Raw genomic sequence first — 23,762 nt, forward strand, 5'->3', positions numbered from 1 at the left:
CCTAAAGTCTTCTGTGACTCTGGTGGATCTTTTTTAAAGTCTGACAAACTAATGATGTCATTATTATGAATGTTATATAACCTTAGAGTAAATACTAGGTACTCCAGTCTTACTCTTTCTTAGGGCGTTTTCACACATGAAAGTCCGAACCAAGGTCCGGACCAAGGTTCATGTTTTTGTTACATTGTATACATTTGATCCGGTAAGTTTTGGTTTCACACTGCAGTTATGCAAGCGCACTAAAGATCTCTACGTGACAAAACTACGTCCTGCCGTCATCACATACGTGAGCTGCGTCAGATACTTATAATTGATTGGTTTGTAGACAGGCTTCCCCGTCCTCTCATATCTTCTCTATGCAGGGGTGGCCAACCAGTTAGGTATAAAGAGCCACAAAAAAAAACGCACCATAGCAAAAAGCCACACAAAACATGCACGTCCACACTACAACAGCAACAGTGTCTTCCAGATCTAATGACAGTCATTATACATAGCAGTTTTCATAGTTTTTTTTCTCACTTAGATTGACTCAGTGGGAAATCTGACAGTCTTTGTTATCCACAGTCTTTTCAGGTCTTGCTTGAACTCGGTTGTGGCCACTCGAAGAACTCTCTCACTCATTTGTCACTAAAGGGGCTTTCAAACAATCTGATTCAGCAGTGAAAGGGTTAACGAGGAAGGTGATCTGTGGCCCCTGTTTTTCCTCAGGTTGCAGAATCTGTCCTCAAAACTCTGCTGCATTATTTTCCATTTTAAAATAATTGGCAAATGTATTGGCAGATGCATTCAAATGTGTGTTTTTTTTACTTATCTGAAATACTGTATGTTTCAGAAAAGTTAAAAACAACAATCAACCAATGACACAGCCCCCAGCCACACAGTAAGAGCCTCACAGGAGCAGGCAAAGAGCCGCATACGGCTCAAGAGCCACAGGTTCGCCACCCCTGTTCTCTATGTGTCGGAGTTTTTTCAGCTGACTGCTGTTCTCCCCTACTGCCGCGGCTCTTTTTGTTTTGTTGTGATGTTGAGAAGCAAGACACTGGAACTTTCTGGAGAATTTATTCAGAGACAAACGGAAACCTACACTGTACATTTACTACCACTTAACAAATAAACTGCTGATGTATTCTCTGCTCTGATAGCCGACAGCTGTCTGCTCTGAGCGCATTCACCGTTACTCTCTCATGTAGCCTACACACTAAGCACCGAGCTATTCCTTAAAGGAGCTATTCCCCGGTCTTGTAACACAAGGAGAGCCTGCCAGAGCTTCTTCTATTTGGTCCGAAAGTCCGAACCATCCAAAAAATGCTTTCACACTGTAAACGAACCGGACCATGGTTCAGTTTGGTCCGGACCGAGACCACCTCTTTTGGTCGGACCAAAATTTGGTCTTTTGATCCGGACCGTGGTCCAGGGGAGGTTTCACACCTCTAATTTTGGTTCGGATCAAACTGAAAAGTCCGAAAGTCCGGACCAAATGAGGTATGTGTGAAAACGCCCTTACTTCTTGTCAGGTAGCTAATGCAAGTAGCCTACCTAGCTGACAGATAAGCTGGCATCCTATGTGACCACAGAGACATCAGCACATAAATTGGAAATTGGAAGTATGGACAGAGTTAGAAAATGTTTTAGCCTACAGGACAAATAATGAAACTGCAGGCATTGAACCTATGAACGTTGTGTTTCAGTACAGTCTCTTTTTCCATGAGGTCATCTGGCTGCCTTGGTTTAAACCACAAGATGAAACTTGAGGTGTGGTGTGCAAAGCCTAGTACCTTCACAATAATAATGGCATTGTCCCTTTTATCTTGTTTGCCACCTCTACTACAAACCTTTTCTTCACCCGAGAGGAGCTATTGAGAGAAATTCAATTTTTGTTGTTGTTTCGGTCTGCAAAAATACCACCAGTGTCCCCGTAATCAAAGCCCTCAACCTCAATCTGCTCGAGCAAAGCTGCTCAAAGGCCATCAGAATGAGACTGAATGTGCAGAGGGCAGCTCCCACGACTGAGAGAGTGTGTATGTGTTTAACACGCCCTGCCCCTCACGCTACTGCCCAACTCAGCTGCTGAAAAGGACAATATGCTCCCCTTTGTCTGATTGATTAAGAATTTTTAATCATAAATTGTAAACAAATGGTATGAACTTCAGCCCATCTGATTTCTCTGGTGACCTATTTCCACATAATACAATGTGATAAAAATGCAATTATTTGTTTGCCTCTTTGATTGTGTAATAATGTATTCAAGGGCTCTGAACTCAAAGAAGCATTAAAAAAACATCCCTAATAATGTACTCCCTGCTGAGTCACATATTGTTTTCTAAAAGAGCCTTAAGTGTTTACTGTTCCTTTTTGATTTTGCTCTAGGACAGAATGCTTTAATTTCAGCTCCATAATGTTTTCTTCTTCTTCAGGTGAGTTTGGGGAGGTGTACAAGGGTCGCCTTAAGCCTGTTGGGAAAAAAGAAATTCCTGTGGCCATCAAGACCCTGAAGGTTGGCTACTCTGAGAGGCAGAGGAGGGACTTCCTGTCTGAGGCGTCAATCATGGGCCAGTTTGACCAACCAAACATCATCAGACTGGAGGGCGTGGTCACCAAGAGCAGGCCGACGATGATCATCACAGAGTTCATGGAGAACGGAGCACTTGACTTGTTTCTCAGGGTAAATAACACATACATACTATACACACAGACACATACATACATAGCCATTGTAACAGTGTACTGCTGCACCTAATATAACTTTCAAAATGATCTACAGTTTTAATGTTGGGCGGATACAGTGGAAGTGCAGGAATGCATACTGTACCACTAAAATGACCCTGGTATCAACACTATATATTTAGATATATTATTTATATATATTTTTAGATTAAAGCTGCTAATGTCAGATATTTTATAATACTACTAATATGAATTACAATAATAATAATAAACTTTATTAATACTGCACTTTTTGTTTTACAAAAATTACAAAGTGCTCTGTCTACATGGTTGAACCCGGGTTAAACCACAAACATCAGGACTACAATGAGGCAAATAAAATTAGGCAACTAAAAATAATATAAGAATTAAATGGAAAAAGCAACTAACAATGAAAAACAGATAAGACATGTTGGATATATAGCAGTATTTACAAAACAATCTCAACCTAAAGCTACTAAAACGTTACTTGGCTTCTCAAGTATTTCTCTTTTCACTATCAAATACTGTATTAATATAATAATAATAATAATAATAATAATTGTGACTAAATGAGCAACAACTTTGGCAGAAAATAATGCATTCATGTAGATTCCCATGACTCAAAGTAAGATGCTGATTGAAGAAAATATATTTCCAGGGCCTTTTAAAAGTCCATTTACATTCTTATTTTGGAACTTTCAGCTGTATCACATGGGCTTCATCAGCAGGTTGAGTCGTATGAGATGGTTGAAAGATTTTGTTTTTCAGCTTATAAAACAGAACTTTTACACTTTACACTTTGAAACCTTGTTCAAGTGTTTAAGGTGACTTAGTAATCGTCTTTTAGGACAAGTTTAATTTTACATGCAAACTGAAGCTGTTAAGGAAAATAATACCAGTAAACAATTGTGAACCAATCTCATGTTTTTTGTAAAATAGCATAGAGACACTGTACATACTGTATATGTTAATGTATGTGCCTACAGTATTGATATACACATTCATCTTCAATCTAAAGTCATCTATAGTCCAAACCAAGGGCGTAACTTTGGGTTCAACATTGGGGGGTTGAGATCGCCAACTATTTAGGGAGGTCAACTACAGGAGGTCATCTGGCTACAGCAACAAAAACATCGTAAAATTGTCGAAACGAAACTCGAAAAAGGCGACAAAAAGTTGAAAAACATTTCTAAGCGAAATTCCAAAAAGGCGAAAAAAAACTTGGAAAAACTACGGAAAAAATTACGCCTATGGTCCAAACACATAAATACCCAAACAGATGGGAGGAGTGGGAGTTTTTGGAGAAAGAGAACCTCCCGCTTATCCTTTTCTCCTCTCTTCTCCTTCCTGTGCTCCTTCCTCCTCATCCTGCGAGCATGTCTATCTGTCAGTCTGTCTGTCCCTTTGATCCTGCCCTCCTTTCCAAGCGCCTCTAAAGACAGAAAGAGAAACTCTTTGATGTTTGGTTCTCACAGTGTGACCCCTTTTGACTCAGAAATCCTCCACTGACTTACACACACACACACACACACACACACACACACACACACACACACACACACACACACACACACACACACACACACACACACACACACACACAGTGATTGATCTCACTGCTGGTGTTGCTGTCCTAGCGTGACCATCTTGCAGACACAAGACCCAGAGGATCAATGGTGTGTGTGTGTGTGTGTGTGTGTGTGTGTGTTTGTGTGTGTACCTAGAAAAAGGTTTTGCCTGCAGAGGATTAGGCTAGAGGAGCATCAAAGGCGCAGTGTGATGCACAAAGTGAATTAAAAAGACACACACACACCTTTGACTGCAACCATGTCAGCAGGGATGTCAGTGATGTTTTTAAGAGACAGAGACTGTCTGGCCCAAAGGTGAAAAGAGTAAAATAGCAAAAAAAGGCTTTGGGTTTTGCCAACATGTCTCATAACAACATCAACAAGCCTCCAGCTCCACAAAATGAGTGTTTTTTTTCTGTTGATTTTTGATATTCAGCATAGGAATGTTATGTTTGTTTGTGCACATTAAGAAAATATTTGCCAAACCTCTTGAAAATGGTTCTATTATTCTCTACACACATCTTCTCTTAATCATCTGAGTTAAATTATTGAAACTATAGAATGAACCACTTTTGCATCTTATCACATACTGTACACCTTTGGGACAGCAAAAGCCAATTGTTGAATATTATCAAAGTCCTTGTTTAATTATTCCATCTTAAAAAAAACATCTTTGTTTATCTGAGCTATTAATAGTTAATAATTAATCATTATAATAATGAATTCTTACTTACCTTTTTACAGCTACTTGTGTGTTGCATTGGTCAACCTGCATTCTATATAAAGTCAAAATAATTGATTAACTAGCAGCTTATACTGTAAAGGACAAACAGATATACAACATGAAGCAATGCTCAAATTAAGGTAACAAAGATTTAATGTCAATAGAAGAAAGTTACAAAATTGTCGGACAAAGCCCTCCAAATCTGACATTAGCAATTTGTGGAGGAGGGTTTTTAGACCCTGTTTAATACAAGCACTTTCAAGATTCAAGAACTTTATTGTCATTATGCAAGCACAACAAATTTGCAATTGGGTCAGCATTAAATGGTGCATTGTTTTAAGGACTTCACACATATTTATAAAGAATAAAATAAGGCACAAATGAGATAAGAGATAATAAATATCGGTGATAAGAAGTACAGAATCTAACTTTGAAGTATAGTTTCCTGACCTAACCCATACCATACCATACCCAAGACCAAGGGCTGTAATACGAATAGGAAATTACTAATTAAATGATTAAAATTGTTAAGTTGAAGTTAAAACGTGAAAATCACATTTCAACAACACCAGCAATCATATTACAGCCACATTTTGTAACATGTAAGTTAACTGTCATCTGGTTTGAAAAAAAAGGTGTTTTTTCTTTCTCCAAAAAATGTTTTATGTGAAAAACTGACATATCTTTGACTATCTCGAAATAACTGAAGTGAAAGAGTCTGAAAACGGAAAAATAATTGCATGGTTTTGCAGCAAAATGATGGGCAGTTTCCAGTGATCCAGCTGGTTGGTATGCTGAGGGGCATCGCATCTGGAATGAGGTATACACACACACACACACACACACACACACACACACACACACACACACACACACACACACACACATACACACACACACACACACACACACACATACACACACACACACACACACACACACACACACACACACACACACACACACACATACACACACACACACACACCTGCTACAGAAATCCATTATTATTATAAAGATGAAGAAGAAACTTTTTCAGATGTTGTAATGATTGTTGTGTCAAATTATATTTTTTATGTAACAATACTAAGAGACGTTGAGATTTCATGTGGTTATATCCAATATACTCAATCGGACATCAGCAGCACACACACACACACACACACACACACACACACACACACACACACACACACACACACTAGATCCTATCTGTGTTTTAGAGCAGGTATATGGCTGTGATAACACACAAACATGTACAAGTACACAGACATTAAATCCCATCCCTATATCAAAGGTAGCTGGCAGTGATAACACACACACACGCACACACACACGCCACACACACACACACACACACACACACACACACACACACACACACACACACACACAAAATCCCATTAGCTTTTTATAGTAGCCCAGGTAGCTGGCAATGGATAACACATATATCCACACAATAAATCCTGTTGATGTTACAGGTATCTGGCGGAAATGAGTTATGTTCACCGGGACCTGGCTGCTCGGAACATCCTGGTTAACAGTAACTTGGTGTGTAAGGTGTCTGACTTTGGATTATCACGTTATCTGGAGGAGGACACCTCTGACCCTACCTACACCAGCTCACTGGTGAGGACTCACACACTCACATGCAATAACCGTACACTCAAGAGGATACACTAATGCTGCAATTATTGGTGCAAAAGAAAACAGTAGTGACTTTACAGATACAACAATGATAAGAACAGAGATAAAATACACAAGTATTCCAATCCAACATGTAGCAATGTTTTTTTTTTCCTGGTTTTCAAAATCTGCAAATGTCTTCACATTGCCTTATTTAGAAGATTGGAGAAGTGGAATAAATGAATGTTACACTTCTTACTACACTATCACACATCCTCTTTGTCTTTACTTGAACAGATACAAATTTCTACTTTTCCAGTTTTTATTTTTCTCCCATTGAACACAGTATGTGGTGACATACAGTATGCACATGCATGTCGTGGTAAGGATTGTGATGACCACTACAGTAGTCAGTCCTCACCTTTGTGTTTATGGTGTACTGTTGCAGATATATGCTGCTTATGGCCCTTTGTGTAGTACTATGTGATGAATGTGTAACCGTGCACGTCGCGAACTATGCAGCAACATATTTTTCCATTCTTTCTTTCTTTCTATCATTTATCTTCCCCTCTCTTCTTCCCTTTTCTTTTTCTTTTTTCTCAGGGTGGTAAAATCCCAGTGCGGTGGACAGCTCCAGAGGCGATTGCCTACAGGAAGTTTACGTCAGCTTCAGATGTCTGGAGTTATGGGATCGTCACCTGGGAGGTGATGTCATACGGAGAGAGGCCTTACTGGGACATGAGCAACCAAGATGTAAGCCACTGCATGTGTGTGTGTGTGTGTGTGTGTGTGTGTGTGTGTGTGTGTGTGTGTGTGTGTGTGTGTGCGTGTGCGTGTGCGTGTGCGTGCGTGTGCGTGTGTGTGTGTGTGTGATACAGTGAAATAGACTCTTGTGTTCTCATTGATGTCTGTGACTGTATAAGATTGTATACGTTTTACCCATTCTTTTTGTCGCGCACTGCCTTTCTAGAGCGCGTGTGAGTGGGTTGGGGGGTGTGCTTGTTTGTTTCCTTTGCCGTCTCTCACAGCACGGTGCCTGCATGTCTTGGAAAACACACGGAAAATGAGGACATCAATTTAAGTGTCACAGAAATGTTTGTTCCCTGGAACATCAGACCAAAAGGCATCAGGAATTTTGTTTTTCAGCTGATCTTCTCTTCAGGGAATACTTAATTTCTTGACAACTTTATTCCAATTACCTGCACAGTATGATCATTTCGCTGCAGCATTTCAATACCTTATTTTGTTATCTGTGCTGGCATCACAATGATGTTATTAAGTGGTTTGATGTTACATTTATTCCAGTTTTTTAGGCTAAAAATTATTGACTTTCTTTTTTTTAAAAGAAGTGCACAGTTCTAACAGTGCTTTAATTGTGTTTGAATCTATCATAAAACTACTCTATTATCCTTTCTTTAAAATGAGAATTCAATTTTACTGTTTAAAACTAAAAGGAAAATAAAAAAGAGGGTCCGTATGATCGGATTGTTGACAACCTTATTTTTAGCTTTCTATTCTGAGAAGAAATGTGATACTCAGACTATAGTTAGTTTTGGCACTAAAACCCAAAAAGCATTGAGGCTCTAAATCCCAACTCTTGCTTTCTGAATCTATATATCTAATGGCTTTGACACCGAGGAGACTGGGAAATTATTGATATTGGAAAATATTCTTAATAACCTTCTTTTAGGAAATATTTAAAGTTGATTTTTCACATTTTCCCCAGTAAGAACACATTTTTCAGACACAGCTCCACTCCAGCAATGTTGTCATTAACTTGACTGTATGTAAAAGTTTTCTCTAACTGGTTAGCTGTCTCATTAATGAGGAGTAAATCAGTGGCAAGATGCCCTTCCAACTGTAAGACAGACACACATTTTATACTAATAATACTAAATCATTTCACCATTTTGGTCAGCAGGGAACCGTTTCCCTGTCTAGCATCTACATCACCTTAACCATCTCTTCCCCCTTATTTCACACTTACCCCATCGCTTACCTTCCCCCCTACTGTCTCTCCTCACCTCCTCCCTTGCAGCCTCACCCCTCATGGTTGCTCCACAGCAATAGAAGCAGTATATGCAGCAGTAATGACAGAGAGTCTGTATAATGACAGAGACAGTTTTATAACGGCACAGACAGTGTATAATGATGGGGAAAGTGTGTGTTACCACTATAGCTAACGAGGGTCTGCTGGGGCATTAACTATGCATGAACCTCACACCCTAAACTCACACAGCTGAACCACACACATACAGGCAGACACACACACACACACACACACACACACACACACACACACACACACACACACACACACACACACACAGACACACACACACACACACACACACACACACAGACTCACACACACACACGCATGCAATTTCAAAGAACATGGAACGGTGAAATTGTCAGTGGAGCCACCACAGGTGCTGTGTTCAACATGAATTAATCATGAAAGAGACCTGTGATGTTTTACTACACTCACTGCTATTTTGATTGACAGCGGTGCTTAGAGAGAATTTATGCAGCACAAAGCCTGAGAAGTGTGTCGGGGTCAAGTAGAGTTCAGTCAGCGTTCAGACAAATCCCCGGTGCAGAATTTACAGTAGTAGAAGCACCGCATTCCCTCAGCTTACTGTTAGGAAGGCTTACAAGTGCACTGACACGGGCTAGTAACTTTATATTTGATGGGAAGCACTGGAAAAAAAACAACATATTGAAGCATTATTTCAAGGAATTTCATGGCACATCTGCTTTGTTAAAGGCAGATTCAGGCATTAATAATGTTGCAGCAGCGCCAAAACTCAAGACACATTTGGAAGCAAGGTTTGGACTCTAAAGCTTGAATCACAGGCAGAACAGGTGGAGTTAAAACAACGTTTACTAGGTCAATGATAAAAGAGGGGAAAAGTTGGCAGGAAAAAGTGCAGAAACAGGCAGAGGTCACACAAAAAAGGCAGGAATATAAGAAAAAAGGGTGGACCGCTTTGGCAGGAAGGCACAATACAAAATCTAGCAGAGCTGCTACAGGGCAGGTAAACTAGGGAAGATAATGAGCAGGTGATGGGGAATGGTGGGAACACACTGGGGAACACTGAAGGAATGGCAGTGTAGTGACCAGCAGACAAAAGACATTAAAAATTCAGAGAATTCAGAGTTTATTGACCTTAAGAAGGCAACTAATTCACCTAAAACGTCTGGCTTATCTGACTGTAATAACACAATTAGTATAAAGGAATAGACACTTTGGGAAATATGCTTATTTTCTTTCTTGCCCCCAAATTAACACGTTATACCTCATTTGTTTAATAACGTACAAAAACGTAATTGTAGAAACGTCAATTGTGATTTTGTGGGGGTTATGTGCGGGACTATTTCCTGGCCTTGGGCAGTGATTTCCTGAAGTCCACTGTTTGCATGTAGACCTTAAAGGGATATTTCACTGCTGGAAAGATGAATATGTATTAAATTGGGTCATTTATGTAGCCAGTGCGTCAGCATGCAGACTGTGGCGAAGGACAGTATTAATTAGGTGATTGAGACAAGAAAGTCTCCTATAGGCTATGGTTCTAGGGCTTTGATTATGTTGCTGCCTTGATCTGTACCCTCACTATTTGGCTGAGGGAGCTAGGGTCGAGTTTTCTTTTTACGTTTCTTCATTCGGATAATTTGCGATCCATTCCATTCTGAATAAACAAACAGCGCAGGTTACATGCTTCGTCCTTGTTGCATTATTCATTAAGATCATTCTAAACAGATTTCTGTAGTTCAAACAACTCGGAATTGTAGTTGAGAACGTCAAGTATAACGGCCCACGTATTAAAAAAATTTCGGGTTTAAATCGGGCTCGGGCTCATAATTACAGTTAATGTGTCTGGCCGGGCCAGGCTCGGACACAACGTGCACAGGCTCGGGTAGGGTCAGGCTTGATTTTTTTGGGCCCGATCTAAGCTCTACTCCACAAGTCTTACCCAACAGAGCAGCATCTGCTCAGAAGGCTAGCAGGCCTGGTAGCTGGATAGCGGAGTCTGGTACACTGTTGTTCAGCCATGTTTCCACAAAAACAAAAACACAGCAGTCTCTGAACTCGCGTTGGGAGTTTCGTTGAAGTTGGATGTAGTCCAGTTTGTTGTCTAATGAGCGGACATTTGCAAGCAGGATGGATGGGACAGGTGGCCGGCTCGAACTCCTGCCTTCGGTCTGCGTTTCCGCTTTTATGCACACCGCTTTCGATGTCCCCTTACCCGACAACCGGCATCGAGCGACACCGCAGGCTGAGGTGCTGGTCTCCGTAGCAGGCAAAGCTTGTGTAGTGTGTCGAGTATTCCGTCTATAATAAAGTTTCCTGCTTATTCTCCGATCTGTACCAATGTATCCCGGTGGTACACATGTGCGGTAGTTTGAATGCACATAATTGTTGTAAACGTTTGCTGCTGAAAAGAGTGAGCCTGTTTAGCGTAGCTCCAAGATGGCTGACACTCGACTCGCATCGGTAGTGACAGTCCCACCCCCTCTGGGTGAGTTGAAAACGTGGAACTAGCTGGCTGTAGTCCATATCCTCTGGGCAAAAATGCCTCTGATGATGCTAAATCTAGTCTCAGGGGCACGGTCATTCAAAAGTACTACCGGGTTTCTACTGATACAAAGCTTAATGCTAATCGGTGAAGTATCCCTTTAAGTGTAGACCAGTCTTTGAGCAAAGTTAAACTAACCGGCTGCTGGAGGTACTTTTATTGTCACATATACATACATGTAGCGAAATTCATTCATTGCACTTTAACCCATCCCTCAAGGGAGCAGTGGGAAGCTACTTACAGATCCAGATCTGAGCCAGTGCCTTGATCAAGGGCACTGACTGGAGAACCTAATCTACATGCTTTTGAGCAAATAAGTTTGTTTTCTAAAATGTAAAATATTTAAGTAGTACTTTGGGATTTACCTTTCCATATTACTCATTGTGGTTACATTCAAACATTACTGATGCTGAGAATGTTCCAGATTCTTGATGGTGGTCATTACTAAGAGTTGCAGCCCCTCTGATTCCTGATGCTACGAAGGGTTTTTGGGCCTCTAAAGAATGGAGTGTGAGAAGAAAGATGATAGTAACTGGATATGTGATGTGTGAAAGCAGCTGAAATATCGATGTAATCTGAAGTCTTTACAAACACAGAAAACGTTATACGCTATTTTGAGCCATCAGGTTTCTCACATTCCTGTCACAGTGGCAGAATAATTTGAGATAATGCAACTTTTTCGTTTCTTTGATTATTTTTTCAGGGTGACAAGGCAGGTAGTTACTCTTTCAGTCAAAGGAGTTTTTGAATTCTGTGATGTTCTTGATAATTACATTCTGTACTTAAAGGTATTCCGGCTTATTTAGCACAACCTCTCTGCAATACAAAATGATTGCCTAAAAGTTTTCACAGAAAAGCATTGGCAGATCCTCAGTACCGGCACTGGCGTAATGAAATCAAAGCTCCTATGTTTAAAACTACCTGCCTCGACATCAGAGACTGTAGCAAGTGTCCGTTACTGCTGCTTAGCGATGCATATCTGGATATGCGACTGCATGCTGTGTCAGGATGATGTATTCAAATGAAATTGAATCCCCTAACTGATCTAAGTCTTCTTTTTTCATGTGGTTTTAATTCAAGCTGAAAGAGGCAAGATTCTTCTGTAAAAATACACCTTTCAAAATCACAAAGGAGCTACTGTATAACAGAGAAGACTGAACTCTTCTCTGCCAACACTAAGTCACAAATCAAAACTCAAGAGCAAAATATAAAGTGTCCCCTAAACAGCAACGAGAGAGCTGGACTCAATTTCGGATCGTTTTGCCTCTTTCATCCCTTTGATACCTTGAGTACCATAGACCAGCCCCCTGCTATGTGCAATTTAGTGATGTCTGATCACAAAAATAAATGTTTTTCAAAATATTTTCTTCCCTCTGTCAACTATATTTCCCATACCCCTACTAAAAAAGTGGGTTTCTATAAATATATATTTTATAACTTCCGGCAAGGGGGTGTACATGAATTTAGCCTATTCAATCTGAGTTTAGAGCAACTATCTAACATTTCCATTAACCACACTTCAGCTCATTAACCTGTGGGTCGTAGTAGCTAGCAGAACAATATGGGTCACGAGCAAGCAAGAGTGTTTGGATATCATATCAGTATGCAAAAATGGTGTTTACATTTCAGAAACTGCCATGGATGCAGTCTGGAATTGATTAATTAATATTTCTTTCTCTGCCTCCTCATCCAACAATGTGGGTGATGGGGGGTCTGGATGGAGGCAAATGCCTCTGTACAATTGAACCCAGTTTCGAACTGCAGTAGTTCCCCAGAGTCTCTGTGCAATCAAATCCTTCAATAATTTGATCAAATCCCTGTAAAATGCTTTGACTGCCATTTCACTGTCTTTAATATTAAAACAGTAGTGTTGGTTGATACTTCTGGCCAACTTGGGGCAACGGAACAAGCTGTAACACTTATAAGGACATATTATCTCTACGTTAAGTTGATATAATGAATGTGTTAACAGTTGCCAACAGTAAATTAGCTTTTCACGAATCCAGTAGATACGAAGCAACATTTGCATTTATTTGGAGACGTGTATGTGGCGATCAAGTCTGGACCAAGTCCAATAATGACTCTGTTTATAGCCCTATTTTGGTCTCCACCAACTCCTAAAGAAAACAGCTTGTTTAGCTGCTGAATGCTTCATTATGTTTACCAGGTAGTTGCTAACTTTGTCTGTCTGCCATTTGCTGCTGAGCAGGTAGTGTACAGTCTGTTTATTAGCTGCCTGCTGTGTTTGAAAAGGGTACTGATGACAACGGAGAGAGTGAACCCAAACAGTAAAGTCGCGGGCCGTAAAACCAAAACAATGAACTGAGAGTCAGCTATTAATCCTCTGTGGGGTTTGTCTCTTGCCTCTTTTCCCTGCTCCCCTCTCTCGCTGTGTCCCAGGTGATAAATGCCATCGAGCAGGACTTCAGGCTGCCAGCTCCCATGGACTGTCCGGTTGTGCTGCACCAGCTGATGCTGGACTGCTGGCAGAAAGACAGGAACGCACGGCCAAAGTTCCCCGATATTGTCAGCATGTTGGACAAAATGATACGCAACCCTGCATCTCTCAAAGCCGGCATCAACAACATCGCCCCCGGGTGAGGAGAGATACACACTCATGTACATACACAATCACACTCTTCCTGTCTTAAGGCTGATTTATGGTTCTGCGGAGGCTCCATGCAGAGCTTTCACCGTAGCCTATGTAAGTGGCCTGAAATTTTATACTGTGTTAATGTGTGCGTTGATCTCTTTAAAGCTTTAGTGTGTAACTTTTTGATATTAATGAACGTCCGTTACATTCAAGCCATTGCCAAATGAGTTGATACAAAGCTAATTAAGACTATCAGCTCCACAAAACTCTCTCTTTATTCCTCAGTATGGCTGTGTTCAGAAAAGTGTGGCTTCCGGTGACTTTCCAACGCAGAAACTCAAATGAAGATAATTACCTCTTCTGAAGAGTCCATCATGTTTTTTTAATCCTCTACGTGTCCTCCTTGGCTACTAGCAACTTCGTGGAGGGTGGGTTAGGAGAGGTGCGCGGTCATGGAAAGTCACTTCGGAGCGAAGACTCTAAAGAGGCATAGTGAGAGAAACAAAGTGTGTCCCCTGTACTGTGCTTTCTGACCATGGTCAGAAATCTGTAGCAGGAAAAGTTAACCCTCTCCTTGATTTCATGTTGTTTATGGAGAAGGAGAACCAGGAAATGAGTAGGGGGAAATGAGTAGGGGGAAATGCAACGCTACCAAGCCACGGCCAATCGGCGTGCATCACCGCAACGTGTAGTTAAATATTTTAAGAGGAGCACATCAGTCTACAGCGTAGGGTCCAGTGTAGGGTCGGTATCTCCCTACGTACGTAGCCACGGCATGGATTTAGCACAGAAGAATAAATTAGCCTTTAGTGAAACAATGTTTTTTCTAATACCTTCATGTCTCTCCTATTGTATCCACTGTCTGGTCTGCAGTCCTTCCCATCATCCTTTGTTAGACCGTGGCGCTCCAGACCTGAGCAGATTGAGCTCGGTGGAAGACTGGCTGGCTGCGTTGAAGATGACCCAGTATCGAGACTCCTTCCTGGGCTCGGGCTTCACTTCTTTGCCGCTCATCACACAGATCACAGCCGAGTGAGTCTATCCGTTTAACTGCCTCTCAGTTTTTGTGTCTCTGTCTCTCCCTGCCGACGTCTCACACTGCTCACCTGCCAAGTCTGTGTCTTGTTAGTTGGACAACTGACAGGGCGGTTGGTTGGCTGACTGCTGGTCCATGTGTGCGCCTGTCTGTCGCTCTGAACAATCTCCCAGACTTCCTTCCTTCCATCTTTTCGTCCTCTTTTTATCATGAAATAAAATACTTTGAGTACAATTACAGAACAATAATAAGACTCTTGTCTTTCCTCCAAGAGAAATTGGTCATGCTATTGTTTCTTTAAAGCTTTCATGTAGTTATTTCCCGTACCTGGCATACCTGTTCTTTACTATACTGAATGTGTTGGAAGCCAGGTTTTTATCAGCATTTCACTCCCTTCATCATCTGCCATTGTGAGAAATTCTGTGAGTTTTAGCTTAATTTACGTTGTATACACTGTAGGTATGCATTTTGTTGTTTGCTTTTTAAAGAATGGGTAGATTGTTGCTGTTCCTGCCTAAACAAGCCTGTAAAGGAGCCAAATTAGCCTCACTCCTCCTGTGTGAGAGCTACGAGATGTGGCTCCTACTCCTGCTATTATCTTTGACCGAGGCACTGACCTCACATCTGGAGTTGGTCCCTGTACGCTGCACTGTGGGTCAAACATAGATGATGAGTTTCCCCACAGGGATTAATTAAGTATACTTCAACATAGTACCAGTGCAGACAGAGCCACGTGCCATGTGCCAGTGAACTGTATTTAAAACCCTTTTCATAGATGAGGCACTGCTATTCAGGGATACAATGGGCGGTAACACCTTCCTGAACACATTTTTCTTAGTTTTGAAACTAAACTAAACTTTGCAACACCAATTTGTGGTGTGTTGTCTGAGTTAAATTATATTTTAAAATTCAGGCCAATGTTAGATCCTATGAAGAGACATCTGCCCATATAGCCAGTATAAAGTGATGTATATGACCTTATATAGGCTAAATATGTATGTTTTTTAATTGTGGTTAAGAGCAAAATATTTATTTTTTATTTATTATTTATATAATATCAGTAAAATAAAATGTTTGATACATTATATTTTACCTCATTATTTAGTGTACATGCAGAATATACATTTAAAACAACAATTTAAATAGGAAAAAATAAGACATTTCTGTGCTCCTTTTAATCCTGAAAGGAGTTTAAAAAATGTATCTATACATTTAAAAAGTTGAGAGGGAATTATGTGAAACATTTACATTTTTCTCTCTGAAAATAATTAGTTAATCATAGGCTACTACTTTGTTACTATTTCATCAAACCAGTCAAAAACAGCCAGCATGTTCTTGCTGTGCTAATTTAGAGCACTTTCGCCTCTTTTATTCCAATTCAAGCTCCACTCATGATTAATGTAGTAAAGCTTTGTTGGTGTTAAGAAACCTACATGTAGTACTAGCACCTTTAAAAGTATTCCTGTTAATATGACTTTTTTGTGATGATGATGCAACCTCATATCCATACCTCTCTCTGTGTTTTTTTTCCCAGAGATCTTCAGAGGATTGGAGTGTCTTTAGCCGGACACCAGAAGAAAATCCTGACCAGTGTTCAGTCGATGAGGCCCAACATCGATGACCAGTCTCCTACTGAATCTGTGTAACCACACAGGGGAGCGACGCAGTATAAAATATTCGACACGTGTACAGTCTGAACGAGCAAGCTATCATCTTTACGCTTCTGTTTTACCCTCATACCTTGGATATCTAAACCACTTTACACGTTTTTAACAATCACTGTGGTCATTTTTGTATCTGTGTGGCCTCAGCAGTCACTAGGTCCCTCCTTCATTCAGTGGACAGACTTCACACCATTAAGCAAATTGATTTAAACTAAATGTTAACCAGTAAACTTAGGTTGGGGAGCATGGACACGCTTCAACCACACCTCTAATAGCTTGTAAGGCCTACTTATCAAACCCTCCTGTACAGTTTGTCAATCCACCTTCCCTTTCTCATCCATTCCGCCGGACCCCACCTCTCCATTTCCATCCCCCTCATCCCAACCCCGTCCCTCCCCCTCATGCATTTACCCACGACCCCATCCATTCCCCTGCTCATCCCTATTCATCCCAGCTTATTCAATCCTGTGCATACCTGTCCCAGTCTCCAAGTACTGTCTGAGGCACGTTGGGGGACTCCAGAGTCCCCTCCTCCCCAGCCTTCATACATCTGTCCCAGACAGGCCTAACCAGTCAACCTCCTCCCCCGTGTTCAACACCTTCTTTGCATTCGTTCATCCATCCTCAAGGTCCTCATTTTATTAAACCTTTACATAATTGCATGGTTGTGGTGGGGTCCTTGCTAGTGAAATGCCTCCGGGAGGGAATTCAATGCAGATTTAGTGCAAGAGGAAAAACAAAGCAGACATGATTTGTGACTGCAAAAAAAAAACAATAGTGTCTGGACTTTTCTGTCTGATTACAACAGGTACAATCACAAACCCCCATTCCCTCTCGCCCCAAAATCTCCCTGCAAGATCACTTCCATCATTGAAATCCACAGACCAGTTTATACCAGCTTGACTGTTTGATTCAAGGACAACATGGCCTGGTTTTTATGTAAGATAAATCACACAAACATGCTACTGTGAAGAGGAAACTGACCAAACAGACATTTATATGAAGGGACACGAACTGGACGAATAGCCTGACAAAAGGTCTTTCTGGAGACCCATCGCAGGCTTTTTAATCTCCAGTATGTTTTGTTGAGACTACTTCAGTGTGTTGGTGAAAATTGCGACCATTTGAATCCAGACAAGAGCCAACAGTTAATGGGACTTTGTGAATCCATCTTCATATTGAAGAGACTGTACATATTATGATATGGGATGTTAATTTCCTATTTGCTCATTTGCTTTCACTTTTGCCGACAGCATCAAACAATTAATTGTCACTGGAGTATTTTTTGAGCTCTGTATGATTATCTTCCTCTGCGTGACTCATCACTGGAACAAACTTTTAAGTGCTGTGGACTGCAGACAAAACAAACAACAGAAAAATAGGTTTCATGCTTCTATTTTTTTGTACTTCCCATGCAGCAAAAGGAAAAAGATAAACTCTTCGACACAGAGAGCTAGCAAAGCCTGTCCTACTTAAAATACTTAATTCAAAGGTTACTCATAATGGATGATGTTTTACAATCAGCACATATACCCTCTGAGTAAAGGCAATGACAAACCAGGCAATGGAAAAAGAAATTGGATAAAGAAATATTAAACCATTGCAGTGTAATATGCATTTTCCCAGCTAGGAATTAATGCAGGCTTTAGAGAATAGAAGAAAAGGAAAAACAGCTTAAGAGACTGTAGATATGGAGTCATTATCAGCTGCTGAGACGCACCTGTTGTGACCACAGAATCTCAAAAGGCAGAAAAGGTTAACCATCCATTGTTCTTGTGATTTGGCTGCAAATCCTAAAGCTGACTGCCAGTCAGCCATTAATACAACGCATGAACAAACCAGACATCTAATGGTGGTGTACTATTTGCACATGAAACAAATCTCATTTCTTTAAAAACTGTATGGCTGCAGTCCAGATGGTAATCACTCTACAGTAGGCAGGGGCCTTTGTATCAATTTGTTTTAGTTTGTATTCATTGGCTGTCGGACATGTCATTATTGTCAGAGTCACATTTCCTCCCGATGTTGTGTCAGTTTGCAGATGAAATGACATGAAGTGACTGTGATCTGTGGACAGCAACCTTTTCAATGGTGGGCATTACGCAAAACTCATTTACAAGCAACACAGACTGATTTCTCAGACATGTCAGAGAAAAAGATCTAACAAGAAGAGATAGTGAAATAATAAAATGCTGGAGGGGTCAAGACGGAAATTGCTGGTGTATTTATCATGTTTTGGTGCAGAAATGTGATGTTTAACTCACTCATCTTCACAAAATATGATACCAAGAATGCCTGATCTCCCTCTGGGGCCCGCTGGTGGAGAAGCACTGGGAGATCTCTTTTATCTTAGCGCTGAGCAGATTACCAGCTGTGAAACAACAGCAGGCTCGCTCTGCCTTTAGCCCAAACCTCTGGTCATGCGTGTGCCCCCACATCCCAAGGATTACCAGTCTGCAGCACTGATTGGATGTTGTGATTTTTATTTGCCATTCCCCTTGGAACCATGCTCACAATGACAGAAGTGACAGTATTTAGTTGTTTGCTTTCAACACGTTTTACGGCTGACATGTCCTACAGGACGATGTGTTTGTTTTTTTGTCTGGCACCGCTGCTCTCCACTGCCGGTACGGCCCAAACTCTTTTATTAATGAATGTTGTGACATTGAGAGGTCCGAAACTATTTAAAACCTCTAAACATTTCAGTTTCCACTTTTTCTGGGGGGCAAAATCTGCTCTGCCGGAATTGCATTTGTTGCCTGGCAACGATAGCTTATTGAACATTTTATCAGGAAGTATAGAGATCAACTGGGAGCTTGTCAGTGGTTCAGAGGCATAATTCATTGTAAATAGATGCCTGTGGAAAAAACAGTTTCAGCGCTCGGGGGTTTAACAAAGAGTGAGTTGATGAGTGTAAGCTCATATTGAACGCCATCTAAACAAATAAAAAGTCATGCAGAAGAAATGAAAGCTATCAACACAGACAGGCTTCTTAGTGTAACATGTACTGTAGCTACGTGTGATGTGTCTGTCCTTTGCTTCGTGTTTTCTTTTCTTCAATTTAACAAGGTTAGATGTGAGCTTTCAAAGGCATTTCACATGTTCCTGTGTCAGTGTTTGAGAAAGACATAAATGATCCACAGCACGTCTTGTGTTTAATACTTTGACATGTTTTGGTTTGCGCGCAAATATACAACCCAGAGAGAATATCTCAGGGACAAAACAGATGTGAGTTTTGTCCAAAGTGCTGCATAAAATGGGATCGTTTATTGGTACATCATGCACTATTTAAAAAGATACAGGATGAAGTGCTTTAAGAGTTTATGGAGAAAACTGTGTTTGATGTTAGTTTTCTGAAGTGCTTATTAAAAGTTAAATCCACCCTAAATCCAGCACCTAAAAGAGAGTAATAGCTTACTAAATCCTTTGAGAGTTTTCTATGTGTGTATGTGAACAAGGCTCTTATACAAGAAAACAGAGAGATACACTTTCTGATTGTATCAGTGCTAAATGTCAAGGCTAAATTACTTTTTTAATCCTTTTTATTAAAAGTAAGGGAGTTTTGACGTCATGTTTTTTTTTTAATGAAGGGTCTTATGTTGAAAAATAAAATCACCAAGAGATTATAGTGCAGTTAGCATGTGCACTTGCCTGTGCAGAAAATCGGGAACCACCCACTCATAAAAACTTAAATACAAAGTACCACTGATGGTCAAATACTCCAGATGAGATTTAAGACACTTTCAGTTGCACTTTTCCATTGCACTGTTGGCCAGATCACAATCAGTCTTGGTTTTTCTGGGTTACATGCAAATCAGGGTTGGACCTCCTCCAGTCCAGAAGGAGGTGGTAACAAAGCTGAAGCTGTTTGGTAACTGCCAAAACCGCTCATGGAAGGCTTGTATCATGTGGAAACGCCGACAGTTTTGTTGTCATTACTTAGGCAAGGCAAGGCAAGGCAGCTTTATTTGTATAGCACATTTCAGCAACAGGGCAATTCAAAGTGCTTTACATAAAAACAGATTAAAAAATGTAAAACAGACAAAATACGAGAATAAAAGTTACAGTGCAGTATAAGAAATGAAACATTGAACAGCAATTAAAACAGTTAAATATATAAAAGCAGATAAAATAGGAATTTCTCTTTATATGCTTATATAGATTGTCATACAGTGTCAACAATGCAACTTTAGTATAAGAAATGAACAGTTATTTAAAGAAAGGCAACATCAAAGAGATAGGTCTTCAGCCTTGATTTAAAAGAACAAGAGTTGCAGCGCATCTGCAGTTTTCTGGGAGTTTGTTGCAGATATGTGGAGCATAAAAACTGAATGCTGCTTCCCCCTGTTTAGTTCTGACTCTGGGGACAACAAGCAGACCTGTCCCAGATGACCTGAGAGGTCTGGGTGGTTCATACTGTAGTAGCAGATCAGAAATGTACTTTGGCCCTAAACCGTTTAGTGATTTATAAACCAGCAAAAGTATTTTGAAATAAATTCTTTGAGGCACTGGAAGCCAGTGTAGAGACTTCAGTACTGGAGTGATGTGATCCACTTTCTTGGTCTTAGTGAGGACTCGAGCAGCAGCGTTCTGAATCAGCTGCAGCTGTCTGATTGATTTTTTATGGAGACCTGTAAAGACACCGTTACAATAGTCAAGTCTACTGAAGATAAAAGCATGGATACGTTTTTCCAAGTCCTACTGAGACATAAGTCCTTTAACTCTTGACATATTTTTAAGGTGGTAATAGGCTGACTTTGTAATTGTCTTAATGTGGCTGTTAAAATTCAGGTCTGAGTCCATGACTACACCAAGATTTCTGGCTTTGTCTGTTGTTTTTAACATTATCGTTTGAAGCTGAGTGCAGACTTTTAATCGTTCCTCTTTTGCTCCAAAAACAACCACCTCAGTTTTTTCTTCATTTAATTTAAGAAAGTTCTGGCACATCCAGTCGTTAATTTGTTCAATGCACTTAGTCAGTTGTTGTATTGGACTATAGTCCCCTGGCGATAAGGTTATATAAATTTGTGTGTCATCCGCATAACTATGGTAACTTATTTTATTGTTTTCCATAATTCGAGCCAGTGGAAGCATGTAGATGTTAAACAGGAGAGGCCCCAGAACGGAGCCTTGGGGAACTCCGCACGTCATATTTGTATGCTCAGATGTATAATTCCCTATAGACACAAAGTAGTCCCTATTCTTTAAATAAGACTCAAACCACTTTAGTACTGAGCAAGAAAGAAAAAAAACAACTTAGAATTCCTCATGGTGGTGGCAGAACCTACGAACTATAGCTTTAAACTGCGCTGTAACGTGAAGTCTATAGTGCCATAGAACAATAAAATCCGAGTGGCAGTTGCTGGTTGTATTAAGCCGCTACAGAGCTCCAGAACGCCGGCTACCAGCCAATAGGTGCTATAGGCACCGCCAGATGATGGTCCTTTCAGGGGCCATGGTAGTTGAGTTAAGCCAGAAAAAGTGAGCGTCATGCCGTGATGACAGTTAAGTTTAGGCACCAAAATGATTAGTTAAGTTTAGGAAAAAGATCAGTGTTTGGATTAAAACACTCCAGAGGAACGAACGAGCATTTCCTGGGTTAAAGGATTTAATTTTCGCCGTGAAATGAACTTCACTCCCCGGCTTGAAAGCGGTGTGTTTTGTGTTGACACCACATTGTGCTATTTCATTCTGAGATTATTATCCATTGAATATTGAAGTTCATTAATCAGTGTTTTGGCATGGCTGGCCGAGTGGCACTATATCCATGGTATTGAAAAGGGGATTTCATTCTTGCACGTTTTCATTCTCCCCCCGCTTTCATCACAAATCGCACAGTTTAGCTCTCGTTAGTTAACAACATGCACCAATGAATCATATTAATGACCTGTGAGTTAGACAAACATTTTATCTCCTTCACCTAACTCCCTGCTGTCTCCAGAGTTGGTTTGAACAATCAAATTTCAATCCGTCTCAAAGGCTTCTTAGACAGATTTACACGTAGCTTTCTTGAGATTGGATCCGCCCAAGACTAGTGTAACTGAGGTCATTGTCTATTAGAAAAATTAAAGGGACTTATACTTGCAAAACCACGGGCCCCTGTAATAGCTCCTCCCACTTCACATCTGTATAGTATTGGTTTGGGACACAGGCACTACACTTGTGGATTTCACCTGAAGGAAAGATCCTCCCATGAATATCCTTTAAGGTTTCTTTATTTGTATTCCGTGTTGTTTATTAAGACATTATTCTTGATGATGTTGATGAGTGTTGCATGATGCTTTAGTGTTGTGTGGAAATTCGCTGCTCTAAAAAGGGTTGGCATATATATATATATATATATATATATATATATATATATATATATATATATATATGTGTGACCATAGTCTCTCTCCTTTACAAAAACTCAACATTTTGTAGCTGCAATGCATTCTGGTCTGCTGGGATTACTGTCAATGGGGACGACTATAATGAATTTCTCATTGTTGAATGGCGGTACAAATGGCAGCTGCTGACAAAAGCCCTCGCTCTCTGATTCAGACTGACACCGAAACCTGACATTTACTAGAGATGTTTTAGATAGAGAGCTCCATCCAGACTCCACTGTAACTGTGCCGGAAAAGATATCAACATGATGTCACATTATGTTTGGCCAATTAGCCCCTGAGAGGAAAAATATCTACCAATATACAACAAAATAGGCCCAGAAATGCAAGGTCTGTCACCAGAAGGACCTCTAAGTGCTTTAGGGTGGATTTATCTTTTAATTGCAGTTATTTTTCTGGAGGCTGCTGGTTAACACACTGCTTCTCTCCTCTTCTGTTGCACTGGTGTAATAGAAACTGTAGGTGCGGCTGGAGATGAGAGGAAAAAAGTGAAAGGGAATAATAGAAGGGGTAAGAGGAGAAGGGAAGGATAAGAGAGAAAGAGAGAAAAAAAGGAGTGGTGGAGGCGCAAGAGGCAAAGCTCGACACTCGTGTTTGAATTAAAATGAGGCTGGGTGTGGAGAGATTACTTTTTCTCTTTTTGTCTCTCTCTCGCTCTCTCTCTCTCTCTCTCTCTCTCTCTCTCTCTCTCTCTCTCTCTCTCTCTCCCTCTGCTCTACCCTACCCGTTTGTCCTCTTTCTTCTCCTAATGCCCACAACCTCTCTGTCCAACTCACTCTGCTTCCAGTCTGCATCTCGACTGACAAACGGTTTAAAGGCAAGCGAGTTCAGCGCTCGTTTTTTTTTTTTCTTCTTTTTCTTAGATGCACTATTCACACAATCATTTTAACTTCGGCA

At 40.6% G+C, this 23,762-nt stretch overlaps 1 protein-coding gene across 1 annotated transcript in view; it reads left to right on the forward strand.

The window, feature by feature from the left end:
- The window catches only part of LOC116039139 (ephrin type-B receptor 1-like), a 101,226-nt gene extending 81,362 nt beyond the window's left edge, over positions 1-19,864 (forward strand). Inside the window, exons 14-20 of the mRNA XM_031283945.2 lie at positions 2,415-2,662; positions 5,730-5,797; positions 6,459-6,606; positions 7,207-7,356; positions 13,584-13,780; positions 14,650-14,808; positions 16,347-19,864. Coding sequence (XP_031139805.1) covers positions 2,415-2,662; positions 5,730-5,797; positions 6,459-6,606; positions 7,207-7,356; positions 13,584-13,780; positions 14,650-14,808; positions 16,347-16,458 — 1,082 coding nt within the window. The 3' untranslated portion in view covers positions 16,459-19,864. The remainder of the gene's footprint in view (positions 1-2,414; positions 2,663-5,729; positions 5,798-6,458; positions 6,607-7,206; positions 7,357-13,583; positions 13,781-14,649; positions 14,809-16,346) is intronic.
- The last annotated feature ends 3,898 nt before the right edge of the window (positions 19,865-23,762 follow it).

This window comes from Sander lucioperca, chromosome 11, assembly GCF_008315115.2.
Source record: "Sander lucioperca isolate FBNREF2018 chromosome 11, SLUC_FBN_1.2, whole genome shotgun sequence".
In the NCBI taxonomy this organism is placed as follows: Eukaryota; Metazoa; Chordata; class Actinopteri; order Perciformes; family Percidae; genus Sander; species Sander lucioperca.